The sequence below is a fragment of the Humulus lupulus genome, chromosome 7 (genome assembly GCF_963169125.1).
Source record: "Humulus lupulus chromosome 7, drHumLupu1.1, whole genome shotgun sequence".
Classification (NCBI taxonomy): domain Eukaryota; kingdom Viridiplantae; phylum Streptophyta; class Magnoliopsida; order Rosales; family Cannabaceae; genus Humulus; species Humulus lupulus.
In genome coordinates, this window is record NC_084799.1 from 203,657,041 (window position 1) to 203,668,812 (window position 11,772).

Here is an 11,772-nt window from a genome sequence, read left to right on the forward strand (position 1 = left end):
TAACCTATTGGGTTTGTGTTTTAATAAGGTGGGGGACCACATTTTCGAGCTAAGAATGACTGTACCTTGATCATTCGAGCCCGAGCTCGAAGCTTCGTCGTTGGCCTCGTTCCCCGACTGTGGGCTCCGCCGGCGAACCGGAGGCGGGGGCCTCACCTCTATCCTCGGAGGGAGGATGCCAGTTGGTAGTGGCACAAGCTCCCAGAGGTGGTACTTTTTATTGGACCAATCCAAGGTGGACTGGCCATCTCCCAAAAGCCAGCAAGCTCGAAGCTTGCTCTCATGCAAAAGATATGAGAGAGACCTCCTGCCATAAGGGAGTTGGAGCAGAGTCTCTCTATGCTCCTTCATCACGTCGTCGGGAGTAGGACGGTGAAAGTTGGCTGGAAAATAAGACACATTTCAACTAAGTACAAACCTACAGACAAAAGTCCGAGCACAGAGATAAAGAAGGTTGGGGTACTTACGAATCCGTCTGAATGAGTAGTATCGAGACGGGGACAGGCCATCAGTCCAGAAGAAGGCTTTCTTAAAGTCAGGTGGATGGTTAGGAAGGTCCTCAAACACCTTTTTCTCTTTGGGGTAGCTTGAGAGATAGTAGAAGCCGTCTCCTCCCCGAGCTCGGGAGGGATTGCTTTTCAGATAGAAGAGATATAAAATCTCCTTTGGTGAAGGTCCTTTCCACTCCAACTCGTGGTATAACGACCTCAGAGCAGACATAACCCTGTAAGAGTTAGTGTTGAGATGGAATGGAGCCAGCCCAACAAAATCCGTGAAGTCCTTGAAGAATGACTTCAGAGGCAGTAGCGCTCCTGCACTCATATGTTCTTGGCTCCAAGCCGCGTACCTCAGCTTGTTATCAGGATTTCCATCTCTTGGGGCACGACAGCTTCGCTCACTGGAGGTAGGGGCTCGACACCTTAGGGTGCTTAACAACCTGAGACCGTGGAAGGCCAGGATATCAATTATCTGACCTAGTGAGGTAACCGAGCTCCAGTAGTGCTCGGCCTCGAAGAATTCTCTCCTCGGTTGCGAGGTAGAAGGCTAACCCATCAGCGAGAATTGGAGCTCTCCCGGACTGTACGCGATGGTGACTTTTAATTTAGGGTCGAGGGGGATCGGCCTAGGTCCTGAATCAGATTCCGGATAAAGAGCCTCCCGAAGAGTTCTCCTCTTCTTTTCTATGACCTCAACGATTTGGCGGCGATAGTGAGCTCGGGTCTCCTCCTGTTCGCGCGCGAGATCGTACTCTTGAATCAAACGTTGATTCCGAGCAAATAGGGACTCTGGGCTCGGGGTTTTTGGCAAGTAAGGGATTGCCAGCAACGACCCCCTCCGTCTTTCTAGATTCTGTGACATCTAGCGAGAAAGAAAGAATGGTGAGGGCCATGCATGCAAGGGTTCAAGAATTGCGAGCTTAACAAGACAAGCTCAGAGAATGCTTAAGAACGAAACAAGCTCGATACTAAGACTCCATTTAAGAGTCGGAACGTGTATTCTACGAGAAAAAGGAGGAGAGTGGATAAATTTTTTTGAAAATCCTGAAATATCAGGGAAAAAGGGTGGCGGTTATTCAGAAATGGTAATCTTGGGTATCGTGCGTTCTTTAAAACCAAGATTTTGTACCCGATATCTTGGTGTGCAAGATATGTCTTTTAAATTTTGACACCCAGATGTTTTCCCAAAATTTGAAAATGATGATGTGGCAATAGAAATGACAAGTGGCATGGAATAGTTGGGTGATCTGGCTTAGCAGTAGCCCAATACATCAGTGAAGAGTTTGGACTGCTTGAGAGGTGTCATGACCAAGCCAAGTGCACCCGAGGAGAGTACTTGGGCTAGGGTGTGCCCGGTCAGACTTTGGTTCGAGGAGAACTCTAAAGGATGTGGTCGGACCTTGGTCCGAGGAGAGCCCAAGGTGTGGTCGGACCTTGGTCCGAGGAGAGCCCTAAGAGATGTGGTCGGACCTTGGTCCGAGGAGCAGCCCCAAGAGGTCCGGTCGGACCTTGATCCGAGGAGAGCCAAGGAGGGTGGTTGGACTTTGGTCCGAGGAGGAGTCCAAAGCACCGTCGAACCTTGGTCCGAGGAGCAGCCCCAAGAGGTCTGGTCGGACCTTGGTCCGAGGAGAGCCCAAGAAGCATGGTCGGACTTTGGTCCGAGGAGAGTCTAAGGGGTATGGTCCATATGCATGTGTCCAGCATGCATGTGTTCGACCAGAAGACGATATTCATCAATCAAATGGACCAGACTACGTCAAATTCCCATAAACAACTTCAACAAGAATCGGTCTGGGCACGCGCGGGAATCTCTCATTCTTCACTCAAATTGAGGATTCTGTTGCATTTTTGAATATTTTGTGTAATTTAAATATAATATGAGTAATAAAATATCCTGATCCTAGGGGGATATCAGTTTCTGATCCCAAGCCTTTAAATAGAGGGTTAATGGGATCAGAAAAGGACTTTTGGCAATTTGAAATTCGGTCTAAGTTCCACTAGAGAGAGAAAGTGCGTTTTCCTTGAGAGAGAACCCTTTTTGTATTCAGAAAATTTACACTGAAGAAACTCAGTTGACTAAGGTTCATCTGATCTTGAGGGTAGATAAAATAATCAAATCTCTAAGTGGATTAGGCTATTACTGAATGATCAGGGCTGAACCACTATAAAATTTTTGTGTGTTCTTTATTTTCTTGATTAAACTGTCTGTGTCGTTTAAATTCTCTTGAAGGTTTGTCGTTTTTGATGTTCTCACGTCGTTGGCCAAAAACGTGGTCAACACCAGAAAAAAGAGACCTTGTTCTACACCAAAACTGGATTTAGAACCAGTGATTTAAACCTAGTATGGAGACTTAGACGTGAAAGCATATCGGTCAAAAGTCTCCTAGCGTGACAAACTAAGAAAATAAACTAGTGCATTCACAGAAATAAAAGAACAGCACAGACAGAAACTGGCATAAAGGAAAACAAAAAGATCATCAGATACTTACACACTAACGGCGATTGCAGAGAAATCGTTGATTGAAGGAGAGGCTGCAGGTATAGCCCTACGGTCTCGAGCAAACTAGTGGTCTTTTGTTTCTTCGGCTGGGAAAACATACACAATCAAAAAGCTCTCTGAAATGGCTTCTGGTTTTGTCCCTTTTCTTTTGTCTCTGATGCGTGTAAAATAAGAGGAAGACGATGACTGGGGTCTTATATATAGATGGTAAAAAAGGATTAATCTGGGCCATTGGCCAGAACCCTCATAAAATCCAACGGTTAGGGATTGATGACATGATGGTACCGAAAAGGTGGCAAGCGAACGATCGTGGGCGAATTTCCAAGGTACTCGAGTACCTTGAGTGAGCAATACCCAACTGACGCGTGTCCATTTTCAAGTGTGCGACGGTGCGGTTCCCGAAGAAAGTAGTTCAAAAGTTTCCTTCTCATGGGATTCGAACAAATACTTTTGAGGGGGCAAAATGTTACACCCAGATTTTGAGCCATAAGAATTATGATCTTGAAAGTTGGATTCACAATGAATGGACTCGTAATGTCTGGATCATGTCCGCAGCCCCTAAGAGATGTGGTTGGACCTTGGTCCGAGGAGCAGCCCCAAGAGGTCCGGTCGGACCTTGATCCGAGGAGAGCCAAGGAGGGTGGTCGGACTTTGGTTCGAGGAGGAGTCCAAAGCACGGTCGGACCTTGGTCCGAGGAGCAGCCCCAAGAGGTCCGGTCGGACCTTGATCCGAGGAGAGCCAAGGAGGGTGGTCGGACTTTGGTCCGAGGAGGAGTTCAAAGCACGGTTGTGCTAAAGAAATATCTTAGTATCCAATTTTAAAAATTTTGAGATATTTTCTTTAATGACAATTAAATTAATTTTATGTTTAATTAATTATGTGGTAAGTTTTCAATTGGGTAAAACTTTATGGTAATTAATTAATAAGTAAATTAATTTTGATAACTCAATTGATTGTTTTAGATATTGATTGATTTATTTATTTTAGCAATTAATTTATTTATTTTGGGAATAAATGTAATGATACATAAAGATGTGTAACATGTCATATAGGTTTTCATGTTAGGCCCATCCAATTAATAAGAAAATTAACATATCTAGAATCATTATTAAGTTATTTTTTGCATTTGGGCTTTAAATATAAGTATAATGATGGCCCATTTTTTTTTGTTTTGAAAAATGTGGGAAAAATCAAATAAAACTTTCATAAAATGTTAGGTTTTATTTGGGCCCAATTGAACATGTAAAGTTTAAATTCCTCTCTTATGGGTGGTTCCACTTGTGAAGGCCCATTTGCTTTGCATTACTAGATTGGACTTAATCAATTGAATAACAATTAATAAAATGAAGGTTCAAATTCCTGTCTTTTTGGGCTTTGTGTGGAAGTTAGGGAGCCTTAGTAGTGGGTCCGACATACTGAACCCAGCTCTCCTCCATGCAAGCTCGAATTGTTAAGGCCCATTTACCTAAGTTGGACTTAATTGTATTAGGTTATTCCTTTTAGTTGGACCTAATAATTGATTAGAAACAAATTAATTCTAATTGTTGGATTAATTTTCAATGGGTAATTTTAGAATTAATGGGAAAATTATAAACTATGGTTTATTGATTATTTTAATAATTTGGCAAACCTAAGTTGGTAATTTTCAAAAGAATAAAATACTAAATCGAGAAAAATTAAATAATGAGTTTTTAAAAAAATTTGAATTCGATCTCCACCGTTGATTTAACGAGGTTAGGGTTTAGTGGGGCCTAATGGCGCTTTGATTTCGTCTCCCTACGGAAGGTGTTCACTAGACTCTTAACATGGTTAAATTTCTTAGGATAGATGGTTATAGATAGATCTTCTATAGACTCATTCCTACGGTGACTATAGGAATTAAGTCTATAATAATCAATATCGTGGGTCAAACTCATAAAGTAAGAAATATTTGTGACTCTCGCCTACCGGGACACATGTGTTTTCGTTACTTTGATCGAATGGATAGGTTATTAATAAAAGTCTGGGACGTTTTATTAATTGAGTTGTTTTTCTATTTGACTAAGTGAATATTTGTGACTCTCGCCTACCGGGACACATAGGTTCATGGCTAGTTGAAAAACCTAAGAAATAGAAAGATAAGTTTTTAGTATTTACTTATCTTTAAACATTGTTTATATGTTATGCTATTTCTGAAACTTGTATGAATGAATGTTTGTCGAACAATGCATTGATTTCTCCTTTATTGATAATTGTAGCTCTATGGCCTCCAACCCCATTATCTCTCTTCTGTCCAAGGAGTTGTTAACCGGCGAGAACTTCATGAAATGGAAATCTAATATCAACATAGTGCTGATCGGCGACAACTCAAAATTCGTGATGACTGAAGCTGAACCTGACTTTCCTGGAGAGAACGCCTCGAAGGCAGTGAGGGAGAAGTATGATCGTTGGACTGCTGCCAACAACAAGGCCAAGGCCTACATTCTCGCCAGCATGTCAGAAACGCTAAGGACTAAGATGGAAGATATCGAAACTGCTTACGACATCATGGAGCAACTCCAAGAAATGTTTGGGCACAAGTCAGCGCAAGCTAGTTTCGAGGCTACCAAGAAGTATGTGAACTGTAGGATGGCACCTAGCCAACATGTTCGTGATCATTTTATTAAGATGACGAACTACTTCCAAGAAGCTGAGTTGCATGGAGCAACAGTAGATGAGAAGACTCAAGTTGGAATCATTCTCAACAGCCTTGCACCTAGTTTCCTTACGTTCACCATGAACTATTTTCTTAACAAGTTGGACTATGGAATGACTTAGTTATTGAATGAGCTCCAGATGTATGAAGGAATAAATGGTGGACCGAGTAAAGGACCTGAGAAGAAGGCTGCTACTACCGGGGGTGCTCAGGGTGAGGCTAACCTAGCCTCTTCCTCGAAGAGCAAGAAGAGAAAGGCAAGGAAGGACAAAAAGAAAGCTAAGAAGCAAGCAGCTGGAAAGGCACCGGCAACTGAAAAGCCTGTTGGAGCAAAGCCAACTAGCAAGAAGGCTAAAGGACAATGTTTCCATTGCAAGGAGGAGGGGCATTGGAAGCGTAATTGCCCCACCCTCAAGGCAACTGGAACCCAAGGTAATTATAATTTATTAGTCTTGGATGCATGTGTTTTAGAGGATGATTATTCTGTTTGGATAGTTGATTCAGGATCCACTAATCATGTGTGTATTTCTTTGCAGCTACTTAGCAACTGGAAAACGGTGAAGGAGGGCGAGTTAAAACTTAGAGTTGGAAATGGTGAATTCGTGGAGGTCAAAGCGAAAGGACAAGCCCGTTTAAATTTTGGAAATAAATTTATGTTGTTGGATGATGCTTATTTTATTCCAAACTTTAGTAGGAATTTAGTTTCAGGTTCTTTATTACATCAACAACGATTTGCTGTTACTTTCACAAGTTTTAATATATCTATTTCATTTAATGGATGTGAATTGTGTGTTGGATGTATGGAAAATGGCTTGTATATTTTGCGACCTAATGAATCACTCGCGCATAACAATGAATTGTTTAAGGTAGGTAATCCTAGGACCGCCAAACGACAGAAGATCGATAATGATCACATGACATACCTTTGGCATCTTCGCCTTGGTCATATTAACTATGATAGGATTAAAAGACTTACAAAGGCTGGGCCTTTGAAGGAACTCACAATGGGTGACTTACCTGTCTGCGAATCTTGTCTGGAAGGTAAAATGACCAAGCGTCCATTCTCTGCAAAAGGAGAAAGGGCCAAAGTACCCCTAGGGCTCGTTCATACTGACGTCTGTGGACCGATTAATGTTCAGGCAAGAGGTGGTAATGAATATTTCGTCACTTTCATTGACGATTATTCTCAATATTCATGTCTTTACCTAATGCAAAGAAAATCTGAAACTTTTGACAAGTTTAAAGAATTTTTAGCAATGGCCCAAAACCAGTTAGGTAAAACTTTAAAGATCTTGAGATCTGATAGGGGTGGAGAATATTTGGATAATCAGTTCCAAGATCATCTTACTGAATGTGGAATTCTGTCTCAACTCACTACCCCAGGAACTCCGCAACAAAATGGTGTTGCTGAGCATCGGAACCGAACGTTGTTAGAAATGGTGAGGTCAATGATTAGTTATCCAACTCTATCACCGTCTTTCTGGGGGTATGCCATTCAGACCGCTAATGACATTTTAAATGTTGTACCGTCTAAGGCTATCTCCAAAACGCCTCTAGAACTATGGAATGGACGTGAACCTAGTCTACGCCATTATAGAATTTGGGGGTGTCCTGCTCATGTCCTGAGGAAAAAGGAAGGAAAGCTAGAATCGCGAACTGAGGTTTTCTTGTTTGTAGGCTATCCTAAAGGTACTCGGGGTGGTCTGTTTTATAGTCCAGTAGACAAGAAAGTGTTTGTTTCCACAAACGCTACTTTTCTAGAAAACGACTACATGAAAAACTTCAAACCTCGGAGTAAAATATTGTTGGAAGAAATGCAATCAGCAGGAAATGTTCAACCCATACCAATGCAAATCAACAAGAACGTTGAAGAAGAACAGACAGCTGGTCCAAGTCAGACAGTTACGGTGCTTTTTCGTAGTGGGAGGGTTTCTCGGAACCCGGAACGCTACGGGATGGATGGTGAAACCAATATGGTAGTAACTGACACTCGTGATGATGATCCATTGTCCTTTAAACAGACAATGGTTAGTTCTGAAAAGGATTTGTGGCTCGAAGCCATGAACCAGGAAATGGAGTCCATGTACTCAAATTCCGTCTGGGATCTTGTAGAAGCGCCGATGGACTTTAGGCCCATTGGATGCAAGTGGATCTACAAGAAGAAAAGAGGAGCTGATGGAAATGTTGAGACATATAAGGCTCGACTTGTGGCAAAGGGTTATACCCAAAGAGAGGGAGTTGACTATGAGGAAACTTTCTCTCCAGTGGCCATGTTAAAATCCATTCGCATACTTTTATCCATAGCTGCAGCTCTTAATTATGAGATTTGGCAAATGGACGTCAAGACAGCATTTCTAAATGGCTTTCTTGATGAGACCATTTATATGGATCAACCAGAAGGATTTGTAGTAGCTGGACAGGAAAAGAAAGTATGTAAGCTCAATAGGTCCATTTATGGTCTTAAACAAGCTTCACGCTCCTGGAACTTAAGGTTTAATGAAATAATTAAGACCTATGGTTTTGAGCAAAACGTCGATGAACCCTGTGTTTACCAACTAAGGGAAAATGATGTGAAAGTGTTCTTGGTACTTTATGTAGATGATATTTTACTCATTGGCAACAATGTCAAGAAATTATCAGACATAAAGAACTGGCTCGGGACCAAATTTCAGATGAAAGATTTGGGTGAAGCTAGTTACGTTCTCGGCATCCAGATCATTCGGGACAGGAAGAACAAGATGTTGGCGCTATCTCAAGCAGCGTACATAGATAAGGTACTTGAACGTTTCTCTATGAAAAACTCGAAGAAGGGACTGTTGCCATCCCGACATGGAGTTTATCTTTCTAAGAAGCAGTCTCCACAGACTCCTCAAGAGGAAGAAGAGATGAAACAGATTCCCTATGCATCTGCAGTTGGAAGTCTTATGTATGCTATGTTATGCACTAGACCAGACATCTGCTATGCAGTGGGAGTTGTAAGCAGGTACCAGTCAAATCCTGGTAGACAACATTGGGCAGCGGTCAAGCACATACTGAAGTATCTACGAAGAACAAAGGATTATATGCTGGTCTATTCGGGAGGTTCACTAGACCCGATAGGCTACACTGATTCTGATTTTCAGACGGATGTCGATGACAGGAAGTCTACTTCTGGAATGGTGTTTACTCTTGGGGGTGGAGCTGTGATTTGGAGAAGCGTTAAGCAGTCTGCCATTTCAGATTCCACCATGGAGGCTGAGTACATAGCTGCGTCTGAAGCGGCTAAGGAAATAGTCTGGCTGAAGAAGTTCTACACGGATCTCGGTGTTATTCCAGGAATGGATAAACCACTCATATTGTACTGTGACAATAATGGGGCTATAGCGAATTCGAAAGAACCTCGAAGTCATAAAAGAGCAAAGCATATAGAGAGGAAATACCACATCATTAGGGAATATGTGTCCAGGGGTGACGTCAAGGTGATGAAGATAGCGTCGGAAGACAATCTGGCGGATCCTTTTACCAAGACTTTGGCTGAGAGTGCTTTCGTGAAGCATGTAGAGGGAATGGGTTTGAAAAACATGTCTCATTTGTTTTAAAAGGGCAAGTGGGAGTTTGTTGGGTTTTATGCCCTTAATAAAACCATATTTCTTATGTAACACGTTATTATTATCAATAAAAGAAGTAGAAATCGTTTTGTTTATTCAATTGCATTGTTCGCTTGTTTTATTACATGTTTATTCAATTAATACAAACATTCATAAAATCCTGAGCATATGGATAGTTACAATTATAGTGACTAGGTCACAGTGGATTATAGTTGTAATTATATGTTAAAAAAGAACGAGTCCTAGATTAGATCAGTGCATTGGATTTTCACTGATTAAGAAATCTACGATATGATCTGCTTACACATTAGGAGTGTGATGTCTTGTCCAAGGCATTGACCAAGTAGATATGATCGGATGTATTTGGTTACATCGGACTAGGACCGATATTGATTATTGATTGATAAATAAGTATCGTTGTTATCGAATCTAATCAATATCACAACGTTGACCATAGGTTAAGTCGATCTTAATTCTGAGTGATAATATTCTGCTAATTATATTATTTAAATCTTTTGACTTGTTCGTTACCAGCTTACCCTACGGTCTAGCCCATACTTACATCTTGGAGATTTAGTAATGAAATTGAGTGGGAGTATTATTCATAGATATGAAATCTATAACTTCTGTATGAGAAGTGAAAAGATGATTTCCTTAATTGCTTTGTTCAAAAGGTTAAATGATTGAGATCTCATTTCTGTGATTAAGTTCACAGAAATATCATTTATAAGGAACTTAGTGGGAGTTAAGGATAAAATACTGATGAGGGGTAAAACGGTAATTTTCACCCAGCTTGTTAGTAAGTCATCGATAGAGGATTAACTAACTGTAATGGTTATAACAATGGATAACGTATTTATGGTTTGGAAAATACGTTCTATGAATTCAAGAGTTCAATTCCAAGTCTATAGTGGAGTCACGAGGAATTAATAAGGTAGTGAAATTATTCGTAAATAAATTCACGGTAACTTATTGGAGCTTGATTTCATGGATCCATGGTCCCCGCATCACCTTTGAGTAAATCATCTAGAATGTCTCAATTAATTGATTTAATTATCAATTAGGATTTTTTTAAAGTTGACTATGTCAATTTTAGAAAATTTATAGAGATATGAGATTTAGAGAATAAAAGAGAATCTTTGGGTAAATTTATTAATATTGATAAATTGGTGTCAATATAAATAAATAAAAATTAAATCAAGTTTCAAATTATAATTAGTTAATTTGAATAAGGATTTAGTTAATTAATTAAAATAAATAAATAAAATGTTTTGAATTTAGGCCCAATTGGGATTTAAATTCAAAATAAAAGTATTGGGCCCAAGTCCATTTGTGGGAGCCCAAGGCTTTTATCTTTTTGTTTATTATTTTAATTAATTCAAAATTTAAATAAAGCCCATTAAGTTGTCTATATAAGGAATATGATATCTAGGGTTTTCATAAGTCAGTCTCAGTTGATTTATTGGGTAAGTGAAAACCTAGACACTCTAATCCTTTCTTAGCCACTTTCTCTTCTTCTTTTCTAGATCTCTTTCTCATGTGTTGAGAACCAGCCCACACTAGTTCTAGATTGATCAAAGGCTTGGTGAGGAAGACTGTGTTGCTGATCTAGTTCAATCTCTTGATAATACTCTGCTACAGAAAGGAATCAAGAGTTAGAGAGATTGAAGGAAGGAGTTGTTCCAGTTCCGCTGCGTATTCGTAAGTTTCTACATCATTGTGTTTATGTTAATTTACGAATGTAATGTTCATATGTATGTCGTGTTATTCTATGTTTCTATTATGTGTTTGGAAAAATAATAGGAAGCATGCATCTAGATTTAAATTTTAAGATCCTACAGGTCGGACCTTGGTCCGAGGAGCAGCCCCAAGAGGTCCGGTCGGACCTTGGTCCAAGGAGAGCCCCAGAAGCATGGTCGGACTTTGGTCCGAGGAGAGTCTAAGGGGTATGGTCCGTATGCATGTGTCCAGCATGCATATGTCCGACCAGCACTTGTGTGTGTCCAGCATGCATGTGTTTGACCAGAAGACAATATTCATCAATCATATGGACCAGACTATGTCAAATTCCCATAAACGGCTTCAACAAGAATCGGTCTGGGCACGTGCGGGAATCTCTCATTCTTCACTCAAATTGAGGATTTTGTTGCATTTTTGAATATTTTGTGTAATTTAAATATAATATGAGTAATAAAATATCCCGATCCTAGGGGGATATCAGTTTCTGATCCCAAGCCTATAAATAGAGGGTTAATGGGATCAGAAAAGGACATTTGGCAATTTGAAATTTGGTCTGATTTTTCTAGAGAGAGAAAGTGCGTTTTCCTTGAGAGAGAACCCTTTTTGTATTCAGAAAATTTACACTGAAGAAACTCAGTTGACTAAGGTTCATTTGATCTTGAGGGTAGATAAAATAATCAAATCTCTAAGTGGATTAGGCTATTACTGAATGATCGGGGCTGAACCACTATAAAAATTTTGTGTGTTCTTTATTGTCTTGATTAAACTGTCTG

General features: G+C 40.3%; 1 protein-coding gene across 1 annotated transcript; it reads left to right on the forward strand.

Annotated features, from left to right (window-relative positions):
• The first annotated feature begins 5,239 nt into the window (after window positions 1–5,239).
• Window positions 5,240–5,794, forward strand: LOC133792615 (uncharacterized). Its single transcript, XM_062230522.1, has one exon. The coding sequence runs from the start codon at window positions 5,240–5,242 to the stop codon at window positions 5,792–5,794; it is 555 nt and encodes a 184-aa protein (XP_062086506.1).
• Window positions 5,795–11,772: the final 5,978 nt, after the last annotated feature.

Bases quoted from the DNA above. Each gene is read 5' to 3' on its own strand.
- LOC133792615 (XM_062230522.1), top strand. From the start codon at position 5,240: ATGGCCTCCAACCCCATTATCTCTCTTCTGTCCAAGGAGTTGTTAACC.